The 25,266-nt window shown below is 29.8% G+C and overlaps 2 protein-coding genes across 2 annotated transcripts; both read left to right on the top strand.

Moving 5' to 3' along the window:
• Positions 1-8,258: 8,258 nt before the first annotated feature.
• Positions 8,259-22,796, top strand: LOC113382255 (serine/threonine-protein kinase N-like). Its single transcript, XM_026620760.1, has 15 exons — positions 8,259-8,389; positions 9,602-9,849; positions 9,925-10,194; positions 18,557-18,737; positions 18,801-18,928; positions 19,007-19,251; positions 19,317-19,482; positions 19,546-19,803; positions 19,886-20,089; positions 20,647-20,910; positions 20,988-21,335; positions 21,438-21,809; positions 21,895-22,002; positions 22,365-22,505; positions 22,602-22,796. Exons 2-15 carry the CDS (start codon positions 9,610-9,612, stop codon positions 22,743-22,745), a joined length of 3,069 nt encoding a protein of 1,022 aa, XP_026476545.1. The 5' UTR covers positions 8,259-8,389; positions 9,602-9,609; the 3' UTR covers positions 22,746-22,796.
• On the top strand, positions 13,396-16,197 carry LOC113382256. The gene is made up of 2 exons (XM_026620761.1): positions 13,396-14,362; positions 14,437-16,197. Exons 1-2 carry the CDS (start codon positions 13,685-13,687, stop codon positions 16,009-16,011), a joined length of 2,253 nt encoding a protein of 750 aa, XP_026476546.1. The 5' UTR covers positions 13,396-13,684; the 3' UTR covers positions 16,012-16,197.
• Positions 22,797-25,266: the final 2,470 nt, after the last annotated feature.

Consider the following 25,266-nt stretch of genomic DNA (forward strand, 5'->3'; position numbering starts at 1 on the left):
CTCACGTCGACGTTTCTTATCAGTTTATATCAAATTTATGGTGTCGCGTTAATCACACGGACTTCTCAGGTGACTTTTCATACTATATAAATATCTGATATGTAAAATCTAGACGGCGAGCTCGTGGTAGCTTGCTCAATTTATGATATGTTGTACATGTCCTTTAAATGGCCATTGATAAAAAGATTTTTTAACATTGTATATATGTTTCAATACAATTTTGAAATTTTCCTAAGGCTTTAATTTAACTCGTGAAAATGTTGCAAACTCATATTTACAAATAGCACTTTGTGTTATTTATTAAGTCAACGGTTTCCAACCTCCTGAGCGTCCCCCCTCAGAGGAGACAGCCCGTTCTATGGGGAGTACGTATCCTGTTCGAGAATAAATTATTTCTGAAAATAACCCAAAACTTTATTAAAAAGTAAATAAAAAGTAATTGGTTTTTATGCATATTTTCACATAATATTGCATATTTATATGCAGTCTGATAATATCAGTTTAGCAATTTATGAACTTGAATTGTTGCAAAAATTAAGGGGGGCGCAACAATTTTTTTATTAGAGCAGGGGGCGCGGTACATAAAAGGTTGGAAACCACTGAATTGAATAGTTCTTCAATATGCAGTTAATTCTTTCAAAATCATTTCTAGAATTGATATAGATTAAAGAATCGGAATTTAATAAGATTGTTTTTAAATTTATATATGAAAATTGAAATAAATACAATAGGAAATTGTCGATATGTTCGTGTAAATAATTTATTCATACTCGTATTGTTCAATTTAAAAAATTCATTTTACAAAAGGGTTTTGAAAACCGTTTGCATTTTCTGGTAATTTACAATTAAAGAAAAGTATTCTTAGAATAATGCCAAACTGACTCTTTCTAAACATGCAGATCTAAATATAATTTTTGTCTATTTCTATTTTTGTGTATAAAAATTTACAACTTGCTAAGAGATTACTTACAATTTTTGATTTTTTTTAAATTATCCCATAATCCTGATCAGAATGGTGATAATTCATTTAATTCTGGGTAAAATTTTATTTGTTAAAGAACAAATAGCTCATAAAAATAATTCGGTTGAAATTTTAAAATGATTATCATATGATAATAATGAATAATTAATTGTTAATAATTTTAAGTAAAGCTACTTTTTGTATTTCTAATGGATAAATATTGTAAGAATATATAGTTTTCAATAGGAATACTATTTTAGGCTGAATTAGTCAAAATAATATAAAATTATAATATTATTTTTTATAGTCCAAAATTATATTATATAGTCGGCATGTAAAGTTTGGATTGTGTTGGGATTTATTTAAAGTCTGAGTAAATTTTGCGTGAATAAAAAATTAATTTTTATTTTTTTTCAACAGCAATCGGAACTTAATAATAGTTCCATAAGCTGTAGGGCTAACTTAACTTAATATATTACATCAATTTTTGGATGGCAACCCAAACAATTGTGCATAACAAATCTCTGTGTGATGAATTTTAATATTACAATTTCTGTAATATGGCGAATATTTTATTGATGCAGCAATTACGGATGAGGGCCATTTTTACTTGAAATATATTGCTATCTATTTATCCAAACGAAAATCCATGTCACTACTGCTTGACACCAGGCTCTTCGAACCCGGGGCCTCAGATTCAGGTTCCGACGCTCTAGCCACTTTTACCCACGAGTTAGCCCAAATAAACAATCATAATTTAAAAAAGTGGTCGTCTAGCTCTCTCACTACTACTAAATTTACTTCCATGAATGACAAACTGGACGCCTTAATAGACTATGTCAGCATATAACATGTTGGTCGTGTCATGCTCGGAAACATTATACAAAATACATATATGCAGTAATAAAAGTGATTTTAGACGGTTAACATTGAGATCAACTTAAATAATTCTTTTTTTTTCTCTCTATAAAAATGATCGTTTATAAAAAAAATTGATACACGTTTTCATTTGTGATAGTTAGTTCTCTGAAAATATTGAGTTCTTGAAACTTGTTTTCATCGGTTTAAATAGTGCAAGTGATGCCGTGGTTAAATATTAAAAATAATACAGAAGTCATTTTTGAATAATATGTTGCGCAATGGTATTTAACCAAAAAATACATAAAATTTATACATAATTGACTCTACTTTTTCATACACAATTTATACATAATACTCTTCATATGTTGACCATCTCAATTATTAAACAAACAAATTGTTTACATTTATATAAATTAAGTTCTCAAGTAATATTATTATTTGTAATACCATAGTTAAAAAACAACTTATTATTTTTGGATAATTGATTAATTCATTAATAATTTGGATTTAATTTTGTTTGTGAAAATGCTGTTTAGTTTAGTAATTTATACATATGGGAGTACTTTATTAACAATTAATAGACAAATTATTTTGTCACATCAAGTGATCCCGCATTATAATATACAGGGTGATCCTAAAAATGACATGATTTTTGCTAGTGCATTTTTACAATTTTACCAAAGCTCCCAAAATTGTACTTAAAAGCTCCAACGTGAGGTACTTTTTGTTAATTGTTCAGGCAAGATACGATCAATAGTATCATCGTTGAGTTCTGAGACACCCTGTATGTTTATCATAATAAATCGTGTATCTTGTGTTTGAAATTAAATTCTTACTTTTCTCTAAATGTTAATTTATAAATCGATTAAAACAATTTGTTACTTTCACTAGTTTGTGCAATGGTTGTGTGATTATTGAACATATTCAGTTTGTTCTACTTGGTTTGTCCATCGGAACTGATAATTATGGTTAATTACACTAATGAATTGTGGTCGTTATCTTCAAGTATTATGCATTCATATATGTTTTGAGTGATACGGATACAATAACATGCTGACGTGCTTTAAAGCATTAGATGTGAGTGCAATGGTAAAAAAAATTACATTATTGACTTCATTTTAATTTAATTATTAAATGAAATGAAGATTTATTTACATATATGATATGATTTTGAAAAATACTAAAAAATGGTTAATAAAAAGAATATATAGTACAAAATGAAGATTTAGTCATGCCAATAGTTGATAACACAAGGTGAAGGTATCTCACACAGGGTTAACAAAGTTGATCAAATTCTCCTTAGCCTAAACTAAAACTTTTTTATCAGAATCAAAACAAAATCATGCACAGAATTAATAAAATGATATTCATATTGAAGATCTATCACTAATAATGTACAAATCCACGAATTATAGATAGCTTTTAATTCTTTTGATGAATCTGAAAATTATGTAGGTTGTATTGAATTGTATGCATCTTTCGTATAGTTGGGGAACAATGTACCATTTTAATTTTAGCAATATTCTCAGTATTGAAATTAAACTCTAATTGCTCAATGAATGTTTTTCTACATTTTCATTTTTTTAATTTACAAGTTTAATAGTTATTGTTTGGTTACAAGTGTTTTTTTTTAATAAATTTACCCTTCCTGGTTTATTTTCAGTTATATTTTTCATGATTTTGTTGGCCTCGTCTTGATGTTTTTCCAAACAGCAATTCATAAAATCATTTTAATAAAATTAAAACTTTTCTAGATAAAAAATTAATTCATTTTTCTAGTTTAGTTACTCTTGGCCAATTCCTGAGCTCCTGGATTAAGTAAATTTTACGTAGACTTCCAAAGTTCACCAAGGATTTGTGCTTATAGAAAATTTTAATTTGATTTTCAAAGATTTATTCATAATTAATTTTTACATGAATTCTGTTTAATCATAAAAACTTGTATATATATATAAATAAACATATATTAAATTCGTAATTACTAAAGACTTAACGTTTATATAAACTTAAATTCTTGGTAAAACTTATCACCAAAAGCTCAAAAGTTTTATATAATGTATATAATGTATAATGTAATCCGGGGTCCAATAACATATTTTTCTTAAATTGTATGTTATATAGGTTTATATACAATCATTGATATATCTGAATTTTTCATCTCTTTATTTAAAATGGTACTTATTGCTTTAGAAACAATCATTTATATTGATCTAATAATCAAATCCAATTGGATTCAAATTAATCAAACAATTAGTATATTTTTTTTAGCAATATTTGATATGATATCGCTCACTACATTTGAGAAAAGCCAATTTTATTTATTGCTAATGTAGTGTGATGGGGTTCCTCGATTGTCCTATAAAAAATGTTAATAAAGTATTTAACAATTTTTAAAATTTAATTAAATTTTGTTCAAAAACCAAAATGTAAAAGCACATAGAGGTCATATATATTTTTTTTCTATTTTCAACATTCACAATGTTGTTTATATTTTAGCAATTGATGTAATAGTTTTACATTTTTATTAACTTCCCGTAGGGTAAGTTATAGTAATCGCAAAAAAATCGAAAATGAAAATTTTTATATATCTTTACGTTTCAGAGGTTTCTGAACATTTTGGCATACCTTAGAAAAAATGGATGTATGTGTGTGTGTGTGTGTGTATGTGTGTGTGTGTGTGTGTATGTATGTATGTATGTGTGTGTATGTATGTGCGGATACAAATTTTCGTCGACGATTTCGGGAACACGGGTCAACCGATTTGAATAATTCAAAAAACATTCGATTCGTATTGATAAGGAGACGTGCTGATTAGTTTTTGGCGAAGGCAGGTCTAGCCGTTCCGAAGATACGGGGCAAAAAGTGCCGAAAACGGTAACTCAGTTTTTGAGAGAACGGAGCGTCCGATTTGAATAATTCAAAAAACATTTCACTTGTATTGACAAGGTTAAGAATCGATAAAATTTTCATGAAGGTAGCTCTAGCGGTTTCGGAGATATGGAGGAAAAAGTAAAAAAATAAGCCATTTGGCGGTCAAAAATGATCATTAGACATATGCTCATCAAATTATCAGATATTTTATAGAGATTTTAACAATAAGTATACATTTTGTTAACATTCCTATGGGTTCCGTACCAATGCTTATGCGTTAGACAGCGACGCGGCGCTTACGCGCTTTATATTTTGCCCCTATGCAGTTAAAGCAGTACGATTGCTTTGAAAAGAAAGTTCAGATCTTCCACAATATGTCAAAATAAAAAAAAAAATTTTTCAAAAAAAAAACAAAAAAAGTTAAAAAAAAATTTTTTTTTAAAAAAATTTTTTTTCAAAAAAAAGTAATTTTTGTCCAATTTATAGTTTCTTAAAAATCGTATTTTTTCGAAGTAAATTTTTTTTTAAAATGTCAATCGTTTTTAAAAAAATAATAATTTTTGGTACGGGAAGTTCCAGCAATTTGCCTTAAGGCACGATGCCTTAATTGCCTTAAGACAGAATTCCACTTACAGCTAGTTTCATTTGTTTTTTTTATTGATACATTTGTGTTTATATATAGAGTTATATTATAATAATTAATTACTGAAGTATACTTCAGACTATAGTCAGAAATGAAGTATTTAAGTAGTAATTTTCTTGTAGTCTCTCAGGATCACTTGCAGTAAATTTTCCTTAATTTTTTTCCCTCAAAAAAGGCGAACCGAATTTAATAATTTAAAAGCTATATGATTACTAGATAAATACTTGTGTATATTAGTTTTAGGAAATGATGACTTGAGTAAGTCGTTTAGATCTTTATAATTAGCAGATAAATATACTATACATTAATTATTAATGCTATAAATGCTCCATATTATTTTTTCATTATAATTATCAACAAAACCTTTTTCATGCTCGTTAATCAGATTATGCGGTTTTAAAATTATTACCGCAGCTGTGAAAATTGATTAGTTTTTCCTCATCATATGAGCCTAGATTTTAGACTTGGTTCTATTCGTCATGTTAATGGGTTTTATTCTGTTTGAGTGGGTTTTATACTGATCTATTCCATATCATTACTATTCCTTTATCATTGTTTTATGTAATTGTTCAATCGTTTGTGTACGCAATGAAAACGCTTCATTTATTTTCACGGCCCGTTCGGTTTTGTATTCGCGCTCGCAGAAAATTTATTCATGAAAAAATCTCTGCTTGATCGTTCGTACTCGGTAAGCATTTTGTATTTTATATTTGACAATGACAAGAATAAATACACATTTATCATGGAAAATAAGTCGTTAGACTATAAATCTAATGAGTTCAAATTTGGCCGCAAATGAATAAAATTATTCATTTATGGATAGAGGAATTATATTAAAATATTGAATTAATTTAACAATTTCAAAAATGTCTAAATTAAAATTTTAAATATTGATAGACATTTATTCAATTTTGTAGATAAAATGCTTAGATTGATAGAACTCACTTACATAGGTGAAACAAAGCCAAAATCTTAGCAATAAGCGTCTTTATCAACACAAAATTAAATTCAAAAATAGGAAACAATTTAAAACAATTATAACAAAGCATATAAATAATAATAATTCGAAAATAAGTAATTTATTAAAACCGCAGCAAGGACTTTTTTAACCCAAAAATCTTACATTTGGATGAGAATTTATTTGAAACGTTTGTCGAAGGGTGGATTATTTTGCAGTTGCATAGCAAAGTAAAAAACGAAATTTTTGGATTGGTGTCAAAATGTATAAAATATGAAAAAAAATCCATTTATTATTGAATTTCATGATAAATATATTTATACATACATATATATATGCATATATTAGATTTCTAGCCATTTTTAACAATAAAAACTGTAAATCGGTAATTATCCAAACAAGGCGTCCGCCTACCATAAATTTTTTGCATTGAAACGAGTTCTGAATCAGAATTTGAACATTCCAAATAAATAATTCAGAATGTAGGTTAATGACTGATTAATTAGGCAAATTTCATTTAGGCATTTCGTATTGTTTTAAATATTCGAAAAAATAATGAATTTCTTTGATATTTGTTTTAATATATTGAATTGCTGGTGATTTGTTAATTAGATATTTTGTTATTCAAATTTTTTTTAGTAATATTTATATATGATGATTAACAATATTGTATCGTGTTGAATTTTTATTTGTATTTAATATTTTTGAAATTTTATGGGCGAAATTAACTAAATTTAATATCAAATAATTTCTGGTCATATTTATTGGTGCTTTCGATATTTATCCTATTAGAAAATGTTTGTGAATGTTTTGATTACTTACTGATAGCTTTGCGAATATATTATTTATTCGAAAATAATTGAATTTGTAATTTTATATATACATATTTTTGTATCCATGGTTATTTTTATTTAATGCAAATAATTTAATAACCCGGCCATTTGTAACGGTTTCATTGTATAGGCCAACGGAAATTTATTGTATGATCAGATTTTTTTTATTTATAAACGGATGTTGATGAATAACTATTGCACCATCAACCTTGTTCCTTTTTATACATGAAATAAATTTCTATCATTTTGAAAAATCAGATTTTTAATTATTAAATTTCGAAATTTGTCTGAAGCGGATAACAGGCAATAATTAATTTGGATAAGATACAGGTAAATGGATGTAATAATTAATTAGAAAGCAAAACACATGGCAAATAAAATACAAGAATTCTATATTTTTTATTATGTTTAATTATATAGTTTCCACCATCTGAATTTCATTAAAATTAAAATTATAAACTTTTTGGTGCAATTATAAACGCTTTGATAATAGTACAAAAAGGCAAAAATGAAAAAAAATACATTTATCATTAGTATTTTTATTTAATTCTTCTGTTATGATTTTGTTCGAACAACTTTCGTACTAATATCCTAATAGTATGTTCAGACAGCCTGTCCCTATGATTCTTTTTCTATGCCTGTATAACTCATATCTGATGAAATGTAAATAATAAAAAATAATCTGATAAATGTATATATTTGTTATTTTCTTTTCCAGGGCGAATACATCCGCCATCCGGTCCTGTACGAATTAAGTCACAAGTATGGACTTCAAACAGACCACGTGCCCGAATCGGCTCTGCCTTGCAAATTAGAAGAATTAAAAGAGCGTGTTAGGCGCGAAATTCGAAAAGAATTGAAAATTAAGGAAGGCGCCGAAAAACTACGGGAGGTTGCCACAGATAGAAGGTAATTATAGAAAAATAGAAGGTACAGTATGAGAAGTTATTATTTATTTTATTGAAGGAATTTGTACAATTATTATTAAAGTTTCTATTGGTCATGAGTTCTTAAAAACGAATGATAGTTTTTAAATTACTGCATTATTTTAATTATTTACCTTATAATATACTCAAAAAACGATATTTTTATTATTGTTTTTTTTTTCAGATCCCTTTCCGATGTGGCCGGAATTGTTAAAAAAAGCAACGCACGTCTGGCCGAATTAAAATCCGAATTACTAGAATTAGAATCCCAAATTATTTTAACGAGAGGCGGAACGACGGCGACCGGTGCTCCAGAAGATTATTGCAATGGCCAAGGTAAATAAATAAATGTAATATTTATAAACGTGAATATATTTTTATCGTGCACTAAAGTGTGCAAGGTATCTTACTTTATCATTCATTAATTTTCCAGTTATTTGCATCTGAATCGCATGCTCTGAACATAACGCTCGCCGCAAATAAGCTTATTAACCTCCTTTTTATTGAGATTAATTCGTTTATTCTTTGTTGTTATTTAGAAAGTAGCGGCTTGTTTGACGAAAGCGCATATGGTTTACTTATGGCATTTTGTTAGATTTATTGTTACACAAATTAATTCATTGATGATTTGTAGAACATTGAAAATCAGCGTAATAAAATGGAAGGCAAACCGTAGAGATTTCTCAGTAATTACTTATAGAGTACCTTGCGCCAGTCAAAACTATTATTAAATACGTATTTAAGTGTTTTAAATAACATAACGAGAAAAGTTCCAAATAAAATATAATGAAGCAAATTTCAAAAATAAAACAAAGGAGATGCTTTTTATTTTATCTGAGTAATGTTAAAGTCCTACCACTGTCATACTCATACTTTCAAGATATTAACTTTGAAACCTTGTGACATTGCATTTGGTTTCGCGGAGGAGATTTAGTACCATTTTATAGAAAGCAAAGACTAAATGATTACTATCATTACTCTAATAATATATATTCAGTTACTTCTACTATTACCGTCGAATGCATTCTAGAGAAGCGGATTTCATCTATAAACGAAGAGTCGGTGCGAAAGTTGCATTCTGACACTAAATGAGAAACTATGAAGACCAAAAATTAATCCATATATAATATCCATAATAATTTATTTATTTAACTGTTATATTTATTTATTTATTGAAACATAGTGTACAAAAGCAATTTCTTTTTTCTTTATAAAAATATATCTTGCTTTTGAAATGCAATTTGTAATTTTCCTCAAGATATCTATTTAATATTCCGTGTTTTCTATCATTTCAAAGCCGATGTCGCTCTCAACAAAGACAGATGAAAAGATTGAAATAAAACCGTATTTGAAATTTCACCTAATTACTGAGTTATGACTGATGGATTACCTTAATTGTTGTCTTATTAAGACGAAGTAATTTAGTAATTTGTAGTAAGAAAATGTTATTGTATAAGTTTTTTGTTGTCGAGTTAAATGCTCAAAGATAATAAAGATAAAAATGTATACAATTATCGTTAAATTCATTTATTTTTTAATTATTTTCAGATTCTCCAATGTCTCCAGGAGTTGGCCAGCAGCCATCTTCATCTCCTCATGATCCAACGGCAGCTAGGCTGCTCTCCTTAGAAAAACAGCTGAATATCGAATTAAAAGTCAAACAAGGAGCTGAAAATATGATTCAGAGCATTACTGGCGGACATCATTCGAGGGATAAGAAATTATTGCAAGAAGCCTTGCAAATGCTGGCTGACAGCAAAGCTAAAATAGATTTTCTTAAGATGCGCATACTTAGAGTAAGTGCTTAATAATTTAACTAATTTGTTAATTAAAAAATGTTACATTGTGCTTAATATTTACATTTTTCGCAGTTTCGTCAATCACGCCAACATCACGATTATCACACAAATTCTCCTGGTGGTTTCGACGGACAAGATAATAGTAATGGAAATCAATATCGGGATCCTAGTTCTGGAGGTCCTGGAAATCCACAACAACAGTTGGAGCCTCCAGTTGAAGAACGTGTCGAAGAATTAAGGCATCGTTTAAGAATTGAAGCTGCTGTCGTGGAAGGCGCTAAAAATGTTATTAGGTTACTACAAAGCGGGTCCAAGGTGGCCGACAAGAAGGCTTTACAAGAGGTTAGTCGACTTATAAAAATGCCTTATATAATGTATAAATGATTTCTTACTAATAATATCATAGCCCTATTACGAAAAATAACGAAGTTGGATAAGTTATGGTCGTTCTTAATTATTTCTGTTATCCTATCTAGATCGAGAACACAGTGGTTGAATTATTTTCGTCCGATTCTAATATAAACACACACTTCTCGAGTCCTAGCTTTTGATTGTGACATTGTTCTAAAATATGTTCGAAAATATTCGAATGTATAACAAAATTGTGCGTCACCCATTTTTATAGTTTCTTTGTGTTAAAAATATTCGCGTTGAGATACGATTTTCATTTTTATACTTTGATCAACTTATTTTTTTGCCGGCTAAAAGCTTTTTTGGTATTTTTGAATGTTCGTGCTTGAGTTATTATACATGCGATATTATTATATATATATATATAAGTTTTGCTTTCGTTTTTATTAATATTCTGAATATGATGTTTTAACGGTCATATATTTATCAAAATGAACTTCGAATGAAAAGGAGGTTCATCACTTAAAATTCAGATATACTAAGATCAATTGTAGACAAACTTACTCATATAGTACATAATATACTAGGTTAATTAATATTGCGTTCATTATAATATAATATAATCTATTCAGTCTAGAATATTTAAATTCTAAATTAATAAATTTATGAATCATAATTTTTACAAAGTGTGACATCACTAGTTTTTTTTTAAAACCATTAACTATTTTTTTGACATCTTAAACAGATGTTTTATGATACTTTTCTCTTCAAATTTCAAATTGCAATCTTTGGCTGTATGCCTGATGTTCGGAGTATACACATTATGAAGTGGACATGGGGCTGGTAGGTTTATCAAAAAATAATTTATAGCCGGAGGATTATTTTAAATACAAGTAATTATACAAAATATTATGTTTGAAGATTTATTAAAAATTATAAATGATCTGTTGATCCATGCGCCCGAAAACGTTGACGAAAAATTGTATCCATACATACACAGATCCATTTTTTTTTTTTGAGGTATGCGAAAATGCGCTGACACCTCCAAAACGTGAAGATACGCAAAAATTTTCATTTTAGATTTTGGGCTTATTACTATAATTAACCCTATGGGAAATTAATAAAACATAATTCAGGAATATATACTTATGAAAAAAAATCAAGCATATTCTATGATGACCGATTTAACACAAACTATTTTTAACACCAATTTTTCATCTGGTGTTAGTTTATTATATCTAAATCAATTAATTTTTTTTGTTATAATAATTATAACTGTTAGCATAACTTGTAGAACTCCTGTAACAAAGCTCCTTTCTGTCCAAGACCGAAAACATGCATGCAATTAAGATACCACTGACATGTGAGTATTTTCACATTTTTTCGTTAACCAAATATTACGCCAATATTTTTATTTTTATATAAAATTAGTAAAAAATTATTTTAAGTTTTATGTTTACTAATTATATCTTTAGAATTCTCACTGGCGCTCTTTCTATAAGTTCTAGTCGTATGCGTTAAGTTTGGATTAAAATAAGTCCGAGAACGCCTATGCTATGATTACCGGACGCTTTTGAAACAAAATCACATTAGTCGTGCGCCGACCGCTCCTATTAAACGAAATACTGTGATACCTTTCTTCTCAATAAAATAAAAAAAAAAATTTACATCTTTATTCACTCGGTAGATATTTTAAACATTTTTCCACCGAGGAGTTATTCTCAAGTGCATAAAAGTGTTCTGGCACTGATAGTGTGTTATTAGTAATGAGAGCAATCAGTGAAATTTAAGTGTTTGTTTCTGTTTTGTTCGAGTGTTTTAAATTTAATAGTATGTGTGGAAATTAATTTTCATCTTCTCATTTTATATTAGTCTGCAACGTCTGTTGATATTTATCGTACATTTACTACATTTGCAATATGACCAAAAATAAATTTTATATGATTTAGACCAGTTAAAAATTATTGCCGATAGTTGTCCGTTTGAATTTTTTATCAGTTTCTTCTTTTTACATTTACATTTATCAAAAGCGGAAACGAATTTATTCTATCGTTTTTATGATATTTCAGTGATATAATAATTAAACCCATTTGATTGATTTTAATTTTCAAAGCTTTCTAAATGATTGCGTAATGCACATACAATGATTACACGCTTTAAAAAAACAAAGATATTATTTAAATGTTTATTAATATTAAAATCAGGACCTGAAATCTACAAATCATTTAAAGAATTTTGTGGTATTTTTACAGTGGTCACACACCTGCATTATTGCACGTGTATAGTTGTGGTTTAATTTTGGCTAGTCAGTGGGCAATGGCTCAGTTTCTTCATATGTATATCTTAGTTTTAATATTGAGAAACGTCGTAGAAAATCCCACCATTATTCGAAGATGATACTGTAGGAACGTAAATTTGCTTATTTATAGAACAGTCAACATCAAATTATTGAATTTTCCTTATAGTTTTATTCATGTTTATATCTCACATCAAAATGTACTTTCAAGTGTGTAGATTTAAAAAAAATCTTATCAAACTCGGTTTGCTTTCCTCAAACTTATTTTATTATAGAAATGACCATTTATTATACAAATAAGATATGTCATTAGTTAGTTATTGCAATGAATATAATTTATCTATATGACAGCTATAGCTTTTACTTAAATTGTACGACTTTTTTAGCAATTTACGTCAATTTATTTATTGTGATTTTTTTTCCACTGTTTTGTAAATCATTTCGTTTCATATTTTTGAAAAAAGCAAACACACATGCTATTTTATAGTAGATTTTTGAAAGAAATATTTTCATGGAGAATTCCAGAGTCCCAAATGGAGAAACTCTAATATTCTACAGCATCTGGCTTACATCTCTAAATTGTTGAATAAACATTCCAATCTAGTTTCGATATAAATCGTTAGGAAATTGTGCTAACTCGAAGGTTTGTCTTAGAAGCCATTTCTGAATGTGTAACTAGTGCGTTCCGCGTTCTAAATTTATATTTCGCATATATTTAGAATCCTATCATCCTGCATTTATCGCGGTTTGTTGCCCTACTGGGTCATATGTTGTCACTTGGTCAACATTTTTTTTTATAAAAAAATTAGTTCATAAGTTCTAAGATAAATAGTTCTAGAAACTAATTGAGAAGATGAAAATTTGATTTAATTGTATTAAAATTTACAGCTAACCACATTGGTAACTGGTTGTGTTTGCACGTTTTTTTTAATTAAAACGTTTCTAAATAACTATATTTCAAACAAACAATATAGTGTTATTTAGTGCAAGGGTGAGGACTGTTGTTTAAGTTATTTTTACATCAAGTTGTTTTGAATACTGAAACAAAGTTTTTGAAGAAAGTCGAATCACATCGAACGAACGCTGAGGATAATGATATCTCGCATACAATTATGACAAAATTTAAATCACTTCCAAAAGAACTCGTAAAGAAAAAAATCTATGCAGGTGTGCAATACGTGAAATATGTTCAACAGACCAGAAATAACAGCGGAATGGACGGTGCACGCGCAAGTCACTATATCTCATCCTGGACAGGAAACAAGAACAGGAAGCGAAAATCCATCAGAAGATGGAAATGTCCGGGTAGTTTATTCTTGGCATGGGCACAGTGGAGATGACTCAGGTGGTGCAGCTGCCACAGTATTGAATCCTACTACTGATAGGTACGGTTTCAATCGTGGTGGTATGACGTTTTCTGTTGTTCCTCCTTGCAAAAGTAATCAAATGTCCGATTCTGGTTATACAAGTGAAAAGCCTGCTTCTTTACATTCGCAAGAAAAGAAATGCAGGAGCACTTGTAATATAACACTGACAACGCCTCATGCTATGCAGATGGTGCCATCTATACCTAATAGGAGAGCCTTTAGTCTGAGATGCCCATCAAGTACAATTTCTGAAAATGTAACTGCAGACACCATTCCTAAGAGAGCGAATACTTTCACCACGCATTTTTGCACAGAGTTACCGGAGAGAAGGGTCGAAATAAGAGACGCTGCATCCCAAACAACCCCTATTCCAACGGAAGCGGATACTGAAGATGAAAGGGATAGGGCTGAAAGCGTTAGAAGGAAGAATAGGGTTTATGCTAGGAGAAGGCACGAAACAGATTCCGTCATACTAGGGTCGAGGAATTCTCGATCGGTTAGTCTACATAGAAATCAAGAATTATTCTGTTTTTTTTATTTATATTTTATTTATGTTTTGCATTTTTTCAGACCCCTCGACGATTATGCCGTTCTCCTGCATCGAAATTATTATCATCTCCCGAAATATCAAATTTGACTGTACAAACTCCGATCAAATTAAACGGAAAATCAACCAATTTACCTCAAACAGAATCGCAAATTTCTAAAACTTCCGAAGGAAACTCTAGTTCAGATTCTCGAAAACCGCGCACAGTGCACATAGATGTTTATTGCACAGGTTCCGAGATTGACGATGAGGAAAATATAGAAGAAAATAGTGAGAAAAGCTCTAATAGTGAAAATGACGACTCAGCATCGACCCCACAAACGGTGTTTGAATCAGAAAAGGTACGTGTTAGTCATACAAAGATATCAAACCCAAAAGAACTGCCAAGAGCTTGGATGATGCACAAAGGAGGTATTAAACCGAGTTCTTCATCTGGATATCCCTCAATGGCATCTTCTTCGTCTACTATAGCAAAAGGTTTGAGCGCTTCAACGATGTCTTCTCTGATGAATTCTGGAAGCAGACTGGGATTCTCTAGTCATGCTACTTCTTGGAAAGATACAACAACGTCGGATATGGAATCTTTATTGAATTCGGCACCAAATAGCAGACCGATAAGTATGGCACCAAGTATTGACAGCTTTGATTACGAAGACTCTCTAGATAAAGAACGTATTCAAGCTTTAGACCGATTGTTATGGATTCAGAGTAAAACTTGGAAGTCGCCTGATGTAGAGAGAAAATTACGATCTAAACTGCAACATATAGATAGTGACGAGAGTAATGAAGAAGAAGACGAAGAAACTAGTAGCTGGATATTTTCTAAAACAGATGAAGACAGCCCTTGTAGTATTGTAAGCAGAGAAACTGATTTATATAGGCCGACATTGACACAAATGAGTAGTCAGATATCTTCCATGGATGCCGATGAAAGAAACTGCATTCCTGGAGAACATATATCTTATTATAATATACACGAGGATAAATTTGATGTAATCAATGCAAATTTGAGACCCAGTTCAGATACTATATCCAAACTGCTCCAAAGTCCTGGTGTGGCAACTAAAGTTCAGAATCCTGAAATTGAATGTGGTTTAACAAGCTCAAACATAAATATTCCTCAAGTTCAACAAGGAAAGTATATTCCGAAAAAAGATAATGATTTACAACATACACAACAAAGTACTATTAAACCTGCAGTAAATAAGGGCTTTGTTCATAGATTGACTATCGGTAACACTGGCGCTGTCAAAGTTGAAGAATCAGAAAATAGCATTCCTGAAAAGGAATCATCTCGTTCAACATCTCCATTTATTAATACATTGCCAGGGTACTTCACTGGCCACCTCGAACGTGCAAGGCGTTTCGGAAATGTTATGGGGACGTTGAAAAAACCTGGCCATCATGTTGGTCCTGCCAAAAATCCTAATTGCTCTTGTGAGCATTGCAAGAGGTGGATGTCAATGGGGGGTGCAACCAGGGGGCGAGCTTTTAGTGCTGGTGCTGTACAAATTCATAGACCATACATTCGTCGGGACAGCAAAAGAAATACGAGCGAAGAACCAGAAAGTGTCAGTTTAGGGTGGACTGATTTGTGATAATATAATTCACGACTGAAGGGAAGAAAATTCAACGCATATAAACGTGTTTCGTATTTCAATATTCATAATATCATTTGTAATAATTATTTCATCAATATATTTTGTATCATCTTAATATAAAACATAGTAATCGAATTCATAAGAATCTTCATGTAACTATTCAATTAATCATTTCATAACAATACACATGAGACTCAGTTGAATATTATCAGATTCGTTTTGATACAAATAATTATATTCTTTCGCAATTAATGAATCAATTCTAATTTTTGATTTAGACAATATTTTATTAATAAACTGTATCTGGTGGCTGGTTCAACTTATACATTATGTACTATATCAAAGAAATCATTTTGTATATTGATTATTAAATGTTTTATTACGATTTTTGATAAAAATAGTATCGCATATCGATAAAATGTTTATTAAATGTATTTATTATGAGAAATAAAAAAGTGAATAATATATGATTATTTTGTGCATTTCGACAGACGTTCACAATCGAAGCGTTCACTGTGGGTTTGTTAATCTGTACTAAAAATAACTCGACTGGTTCTGCAACAAGTGCCAAACAATTTTGTTGACTATTTTCAAAATAACTTTAATGTCGCTATGGTAAATACTATACATAGTAAATCGTGTTTAAGTTTGAATAAAAATATTGCCATTGCAATTAATTGATAAGGGAAAAGTTGTTTTCTCGGAGGATTACGGAACTAGCTTGTTGGAGCAACTACATTGATGTTATATAACAGTTTTCTGCAAAGCAATTGTTCTCACTTGTTTTATTTTCTTCCCATAAAATAACAATATAATAATTGTCTTATTGTTGGGTGTATATTTCTTGTCATTTGCGTGTTTTATTCAATGCTCTGTTGTATTATGCATATAATATTTTTGTCTACGAATATTTTTAAACAATAATTTTTCTATTTCAATCATTTTATTAACTTCCCGTAGGGTAAGTTATTGTAATGGGCCGAAAATCGGAATTGAAAATTTTTACATTTCTCGACGTTTTGAAGGTTTCTGAACGTTTTGGCATACCTCAGAAAAAATGGATGTGTGTGTGTGTGTGTGTGTGTGTGTGTGTGTGTGTGTGTGTGTGTGTGTGTGTATGTATGTGTGGATACAAATTTCCAGTCACGTTTTAGGGCGCACGGATCAACCGATTTGAATGGTTCAAAAAACATTCGATTCCTATTGATTGGGAAAAGAGCTGATTAGTTTTTGGCAAAGGCAGGTTCAGCCGTTTCGGAGATACGGAGCAAAGAATGCAGAAAATAGAAATCGAATTTTTGAGCGAACGGAGTATCCGATTTGAATGATCTAAAAAACATTCAATTAGTAATGATTGGGAGAAGTGTTTATTAGTTTTTGGCAAAGGCAGGCCCAGCCATTTCGAAGATACGGAGCTAAATATGTAAAAAATGGCAGTTTTTGAGAGAACTAAGCGTCCGATTTAAATGATTCAAAGAACTTTCTGCTTGTCTTAACAAAATAATTGATTTTTAAAAAAAAAATTTTGTTCAATTTTTTTTTTTTTTTTTTTTTTTTTTTTTTTTTTTTTTTTTTAGTATTTTGTATATCGAAAATATTTCAGATTTTATTTTTAATTCTGACTATAGTTCTAATATACTTTAGAAATAATTTCAACTCTGCAATTCGGTTTATATAATTCTTATAAATATTACACAATGTTACAATATTTATAATAATCTATTTGAAAACATTCAGTATTCCTCGAACATTTCGTTACGGTGCGGGAAGTTCCAGCAATTTGCCTTAAGGCACGATGCCATAATTGCCTCAAGACAGAATTCCACTTACAGCTAGTTTAAATATTTTTCGGTACATTGCTACATTACGTTTTACTAAACTATTAAAAATATCAATAAAAATATTATCACAAAGAGAAAAGACAATCACTGGGTTGCTTTTTAATCAATAATAAATAGAATGCTCGAGATGTAGTTCAGATTACTATTCGAACAAAAATTAAAAAATTACATGCGTATTTAAATGAATTTAAAATAAAATCCCAGACAATATCACACGTAATAAAACTACTTTATTTTTATATTTGATATTATTTCTCTTAAAAGATTTAGATTAGATTCTGACATTCAATCTCTTTTCTGAGACAATTCACCTTGAATTGATATGTTTTTTTACAGTTGTGATTTTTTTATATTTTATATAGCTTTATGAAAGGATTATAAGGCTTTAAACGGCTTTTTTAGTTAATTCTGCGCGGCATGTTGTCTTGACAGAACAACTTTCTCAGCCTGGCTTCATATTAGTTAGATTTTTTTTCTAATTTTGAGCAAGATCTTTGTAAATACAGTTATGAATAATTAATAATTTATAATATTATAAGTCGGTGGAGTGCAATAGATTTATTTTACAGTACATACTTGTTCTAATGCATTATATTAGTAATACAACTTGTTTGTAGGTACACATAATATTCCAGTTTTAATGTGAATTTTTCATTCAAAGAAAATTACATGGTAATATTTATAATTCATTTTTCTATTAGGCTCAACAAAGTCTCCAAGAATCTAGCCGTAAGTTAGATTTATTGAGAAAATCACTCGAATTGCGGAGATCCGAACTTCCACCTGATTCACCGGCTGCTAATCAACTCAAAAATGAATTGCAGCAAGCGCAGGCTTCAAGTCCAGGACCTGTCACATATACACCACTTAGACCGCTTACAGGTTTTTAATAATATATTTAGTAAAAAAATACTTCATATATAACTTACATTTTTGATGAAACAGGTGGTATCACGACGAATAGAATACAAAGCAGTTTCATTCACGGAGGTGTTTCCAATATGAATAGATGTGCTGCAGTAACTGGAAAATTAGAAGTACGTTTAATGGGTTGCCAGGATCTCCTAGAGGATGTTAGTATTATGGTTTCATTACTATTTATGTACTTAATTATAAATATTCAGTTGTAATTTTTAATCATCTTTTTCTAGGTGCCTGGTCGATCTCGGCGTGACAAAGATGCCGTTTCTTCTCCAACAAGCAGTAGCAGTGGAGGCGGTGGCGGAGGCGGTGATCTTCGATCTTTTGTCAAAGGAGTTACAGGAAGAGGATCAAGCAAATCGTATTCCGTAAAAGATGAAACAAGTCAAGATATAATGGCCGTTATAAAATTGGATAATCAGACTGTTGGGCAAACCAGCTGGAAGCCGTGCTCCCAGCAGGCATGGGATCAGAGGTAAGTAAATAGTAAATGTAGTTCGAAGTTGTATTTTTATTTATATTAAAATTACAAATTTACAGATTTTCCATAGATCTGGATAAATCTCGTGAACTGGAAATTAGCATTTATTGGCGTGATTGGCGTTCTTTGTGCGCAGTTAAATTCTTGCGCCTAGAGGAGTTTATTGATGATATTCGTCACGGTATGGCTTTACAACTTGAGCCACAGGGACTGCTTTTTGCGGAGGTAAATATTGATCACTAAAATTATGAATTTTAAACTTTTTCGTAATCCTTTAATTTGTTTCAGATAAAATTCTTGAATCCTATGATATCGCGTAAACCAAAACTTCAAAGGCAGAGAAAAATATTCAAGCAACAAGTGAAAAATATTCCACGAGCTAACCAGATGAACATCAATGTAGCTACATGGGGTAGATTGCTGAAAAGATCTTCCCCGTCCATTCAAAACACAAGAAACGATGCTGTTCCTGGTGTTCAACCATTGGCCGATACATCGCTTGCAGAAGATAAGGCTGAAACACCTGGTGAAATTCCTGATATGCAAGTGAGTTTTAATTTATTCTTATCCCTGATTTTAAATTTTATATCTTATTTTTATATATTTCCATAAATGATTTGTTTCTCAGGCTGCTGGTTTATCTGGTGCTCGTCCATTAGGTGTCACTACACCTCAAACAGAAACTCAATTTATGCCTCAAATCCAGCAGCATCAAACTCCGCCTACGCAGCATTTACTCCAACAAAATCAATCTCAACTACCAGTTACTCCCCGTGCAAAAAAACCACCAGCAGTTTTACCGCCAGCATTGCCGCCGAGAATGGACACTGAGGTAGTAGTTATTAATGTTATATGCTTTTATTCAAATACTCAAGTAACTGGTGTGCGGTTCGTATTGCAATATGCAAGAAGTCTTGCTAGGTGCAAATACATATATTATCAGTTTGAATTTGATGTTACTCTTAGATGAATGATCAATTATGATGCTAATTCTCAATTATTACTGATAGAATTTGTATAACACAGTGTTACAAATATATAACGCTTTAGTAAATGCTGCTTGATTAATATATTAAGACTAATTAAATATGTTGATATTATTTTTTTTTAAGAATTCTTTTTGCACACGCCTTTGTTTTTGTAATCACGTTCAGATAGCCAGTTTTTATCCTTTCAATTAATTAATTATTGTATTTAACAATATTTTACAAATTATAAACATGCACACTATCTGAACACAATGTTTACCTAATCACGCTCATCACTAACAGCTTTTTGTGTTGTTTTTGTTTCTTCCTTGTTGGTTTTGGTGGTCCCTCCCTCCTGTGTGTTGTATTCGGGCTTTCATAGTTGCAAAAAGCACTCAGAGAGTTCGACTTTTTGAATCAGGAGTCAACGGCGACTTCTCCAATTCATCCGATGAATCATCAGTTTGGAAAAATGACGATTGAAAATAAAATCCCTCAAGCTGTCGCCGCCGTTCCGCATCCTCATGATCTGAATGAATATAGACCAGATCTTTTAAGACCAGTTATTTCAACGCATCCTTTAGTTGTTTCTGGTTTCCCAATGCAGCCAGGATCTGTACCACCTTCTCCGATTGTTGAAGTACCACCGTCGCCACAACCTTTGGTCGAATTCCCAGAAGAAGAGGTAAATTTTTACTAAATACATAGATGTTGAATGGTATATTTTTTACGAGAGACTGAATGATTATTTTTATTTTTTAGATAATTCAACAATATGAAAATCAACAAGCTGCAATTGGCCGTAGACCAGGACGACCTTTGGAATATCGTGATAGCGCTTATGAATCGCGCAGACATTCTCAATATGCAGGCATGTCAATGGATCAATTCCGTTTGCTGAGTGTTTTGGGAAGGGGGCACTTTGGAAAAGTTATATTGTCACAATATCGTCACACTGGAGAATATTTTGCGATAAAGGCTTTAAAGAAGGGAGATATTATCGCAAGAGATGAAGTTGAATCACTGCTATCAGAAAAAAGAATATTCGAAGTCGCCAATACGATGAGACATCCGTTTTTGGTTAATCTTTTTGCTTGTTTTCAAACGGAGGTTAGCAAATCAATATTTTTATCTATTCAATGGATTTTATTTTAATTATTCGATTCTAAGTGTAAATTATGAACTCATACATATATATAATTTTTTTTCAAGGCTCATGTCTGTTTCGTTATGGAATACGCGGCAGGCGGCGATCTCATGATGCACATCCATGCTGACGTCTTTTCGGAACCTCGTGCAGTTTTTTACGCAGCTTGTGTGGTTTTAGGTTTGCAGTACCTTCATGAAAATAGGATTGTTTATCGTGATTTGAAACTAGATAATTTGCTTCTGGACACTGATGGTTATGTGAAAATTGCCGATTTTGGATTATGCAAGGAAGGAATGGGACACGGAGATAGAACAGGAACTTTTTGTGGAACGCCCGAATTTTTGGCCCCTGAAGTTCTAACTGAAACTTCGTATACAAGAGCTGTGGATTGGTGGGGATTGGGAGTTTTAATATTTGAAATGCTTGTAGGAGAGGTAAGTGAAAAACCGGTGCATTCTAATTATATTTTATTTTGGTCAGTTTGTTTTCGAAAATTTAATGTGTGTATTGATTTACCAGTCACCTTTCCCGGGAGACGATGAAGAAGAAGTTTTTGATTCTATAGTTAATGATGAAGTACGCTATCCTAGATTTTTATCATTGGAAGCAATAGCAATAATGAGAAGAGTAAGTAAAATATGTTTATAATATTTTTCTTTTATTGATTTTATAAACAGCAATAATAAAATAAAGCTAATATATCATTTTTAAAACAAATGTGCAGAAATCACTCCAGTGAGTGGTACTCTAATTAAGGCCCTATGGCCACGTTTTTTTAATATCCTTATAGCAGAACTGGTCTCAGTAATTTATTTGAGTTATCGACAAATTGCTATACATGTTACTGCTTTTATCCTTATTAATCGTCTATGTATGGTTTTGGTAGTTTGAATACTTAGCTTTACAAAAATATATGTACAAGAGGATTTCTCAAAATCTAAATTATTTATGGCAACCACCGTTTCACCATGATAATTTCTAATTTAAAGCTGTTGAGAAAGAATCCTGAAAGAAGATTAGGATCAAGTGAACGAGATGCTGAAGATGTGAAAAAACAAGCATTTTTCAGATTAATTGTATGGGATGATTTATTACTAAGAAAGGTTAAGCCACCCTTCATTCCTACAATCGTAAGTATAGCATAAAATCTAAAGAAAAAAACTGAGTATTACACATTACAGTATATTTTTGGTAATTTGTTTTAAATATCTTATTATAATTTCAAGACTTCTTTGGAAGATGTAAGTAACTTTGACGAAGAGTTCACATCAGAAAGACCACAACTTACACCACCTAAAGAACCAAGAATTCTTACAGAGGATGAACAAAAGTTATTCCGCGATTTCACATATATGGCTGATTGGTGTTAAATGTAATTGTGAATATTTCATAATGTTCTACAAGGTTTGTATATTATTTGAACTAGCAGGTCAGCTGCCAAATATATACATATATACATTTATATATATATATATATATATATATATATATATATATATATAGAAGTGCCAAAACTTCTAAAAAGTTTGAAAGATTGCAATGCCGCAATTTTAAGCATTTTAAAATTGTTTGTTAAATATTTTATATTTATGGTGCTTCGAACCAGCTCCGTTTTTGTTTAAAAAGTGCCTTTAGAATAATTATTCTTGCCTTAATATTTTATAAATAAATCTGTTTGCTATAGAATCAGTTATCAAAAAAGGCAGCTATTGCAATATTGGAACTATCCGTTAGTTAGATATTGGTCTAATTGCGTTGACGCAGAAATAATTAAAAGTGAAAGCGCTGCTAACTGAATCACTAGTCCAGCAGCTAGCAATATCTTTTGAAATGTATCGTTTTTGCATGTATTTTGAATAATGTGTTCATAACAATAACATAGTGTATATGAAACATTTTTTTAATTTATTTCATTATGGTGCAGAAGATACATATATCTTCCTGATTCTGTTGTTTCTTATATCAGCATAAAATAATTTTTTTCTTTTAAGTATGTAAACCTGCTTTAGCATTATTTTTCATGTTGCTTAATATTTTGGGTATTTACCATTTTTCTTCATACTGTTTTAAGTTATGATAGCAAAACTTATTTCATATATCACTTTTTTATATTCTGTGATATTGAAAAACTTGGTTTATTTTATCTGAATGCAGAATTAGACATTAAATGTTAAATATGAGCAACACAACACTCAGATTTTTGCACACTTAATAATTACAGACATTTACCTATTTATTAATTACACGTTTCGAGACCATGGTATGCCATTTATTAATACATTATTAAATATTATATTTAAATTATATTTAATTTTTGAAAAACAAAAAACACCAACTATCTCGTACTATGATTGACACAGTACTAAACATGTGAATATATACAAAAAGATTTGAAAACAAATCTTAAGTGTCGAAGAAGATTAAGGGACAAGGTAGATATTATTATAATGTAAACAAAAGGAGTGCGCAATTGCATACTAAAATTAACAAATGTGAAAACAGATTAATTTATTGAAGAGAATTAGATAAATGAATGAAATTAATAAACAAACAAAAATTATAAATTATTAATGTTATTTATATAATGTTTTTTGTTTTTCAAAAATAAAATATAATTTAAATAAAATATTAAATAATATATTAGTATATAATTTTTACTGTCTTGAAATTACACTGAAGATGAGGCATACCAGGGTCTCGACATGTCTGTAATTATTAAATAAAGAGTGTGTAAAAATTTGAGTGTTGTGTTGTTCATATTTAACATTTAATATTTGTTCCACTCATATCATAAAATTATATATACATATATATATATATATATATATATATATATATTTAATATAAATTATTTGATTATGCTGCTAGCTGTTCTACTACTAAGACTATATTTAAAAAAAAATAGCTATAACTATACAATGCAGAAATACAGTATTACTTTCACAACTTAAAAACTGTTTTTAGATAATTTGTCTTCCTTTAATTTATTTTTCACATGTAATACATGAAAGCATACTTGCTGTAAAATAGAAAATGTATATTCTGTGAATAATATAAGATTATATTGTTATTAGCCAGCAGTGTTATTCGGATTTGTTTATTAATCAAGTTTTATGTGTTTAGATATTATAGTCAATATTTTAAGTATATTATATTTGATCTACATATTTTATATTTTTTCAATAATAATCTTTAAATGCATACCATCATTGTAAATGCAATTAACTGGTAATTGAATATTATCAAAATATTGCCAATGGTATGCTCTATATGATGAAAATGTTTTAGTTTATAAATTATGAAGGTAAAAATATTGAATTTTATTTAACATGTTTTTGTTTGAGTACAAGTAGGTGTTCTCAAAATTATGCTTTTTAATATGAAGGATAATCTAATTGAAAACAGTGTATTCATAACAATGATTTTCAAGTTGAATGGAAAAAATTATACATATTTGTTTTATCAAGTCATTAAATACATAATGTTATACAAATATGAATGCATAGACATTTCTATGCTCTAATTTTGTGTTTGTAAAATATTATGTTGTAATAACTTAATAACTTATATCTTATTTACATTAATTCATATAGAATTCGAACTATATTCTATATATTAATAAAATTGCAGATGCATTGTAGTGATAGTAATTTGATAGAAATATTTATATATAATACATAAATTTATGTATATAAATTAGCATACATACATGCATATATATATATATATATATATATATATATTATATATAATAACTGAAATCGCTTAGTATGACACCGGATATATTGACCGGCCGCATATATTGACGCAATCGTACTATAAAGTTTAGTTTTCATATAAAAATTCATTATAAACAATCAATATATTGATTTTGCTTACATTGACATGACA

The sequence above is a fragment of the Ctenocephalides felis genome, unplaced genomic scaffold, assembly GCF_003426905.1.
Source record: "Ctenocephalides felis isolate EL2017-DRISC unplaced genomic scaffold, ASM342690v1 CF-g0.4_SCAFFOLD_03411, whole genome shotgun sequence".
NCBI lineage: Eukaryota > Metazoa > Arthropoda > Insecta > Siphonaptera > Pulicidae > Ctenocephalides > Ctenocephalides felis.

What these genes read in the sequence shown, in the direction of transcription:
- LOC113382256 (XM_026620761.1), top strand. Translation starts at nt 13,685, where the DNA reads ATGTTCAACAGACCAGAAATAACAGCGGAATGGACGGTGCACGCGCAA. An exon ending in GGTCGAGGAATTCTCGATCG is followed by an intron (nt 14,363 to 14,436) that starts GTTAGTCTACAT and finishes GCATTTTTTCAG; the next exon opens with ACCCCTCGACGATTATGCCG.
- LOC113382255 (XM_026620760.1), top strand. Translation starts at nt 9,610, where the DNA reads ATGTCTCCAGGAGTTGGCCAGCAGCCATCTTCATCTCCTCATGATCCA. An exon ending in CGCCGAGAATGGACACTGAG is followed by an intron (nt 20,090 to 20,646) that starts GTAGTAGTTATT and finishes TTTTTGAATCAG; the next exon opens with GAGTCAACGGCGACTTCTCC. An exon ending in TCGAATTCCCAGAAGAAGAG is followed by an intron (nt 20,911 to 20,987) that starts GTAAATTTTTAC and finishes TTTATTTTTTAG; the next exon opens with ATAATTCAACAATATGAAAA.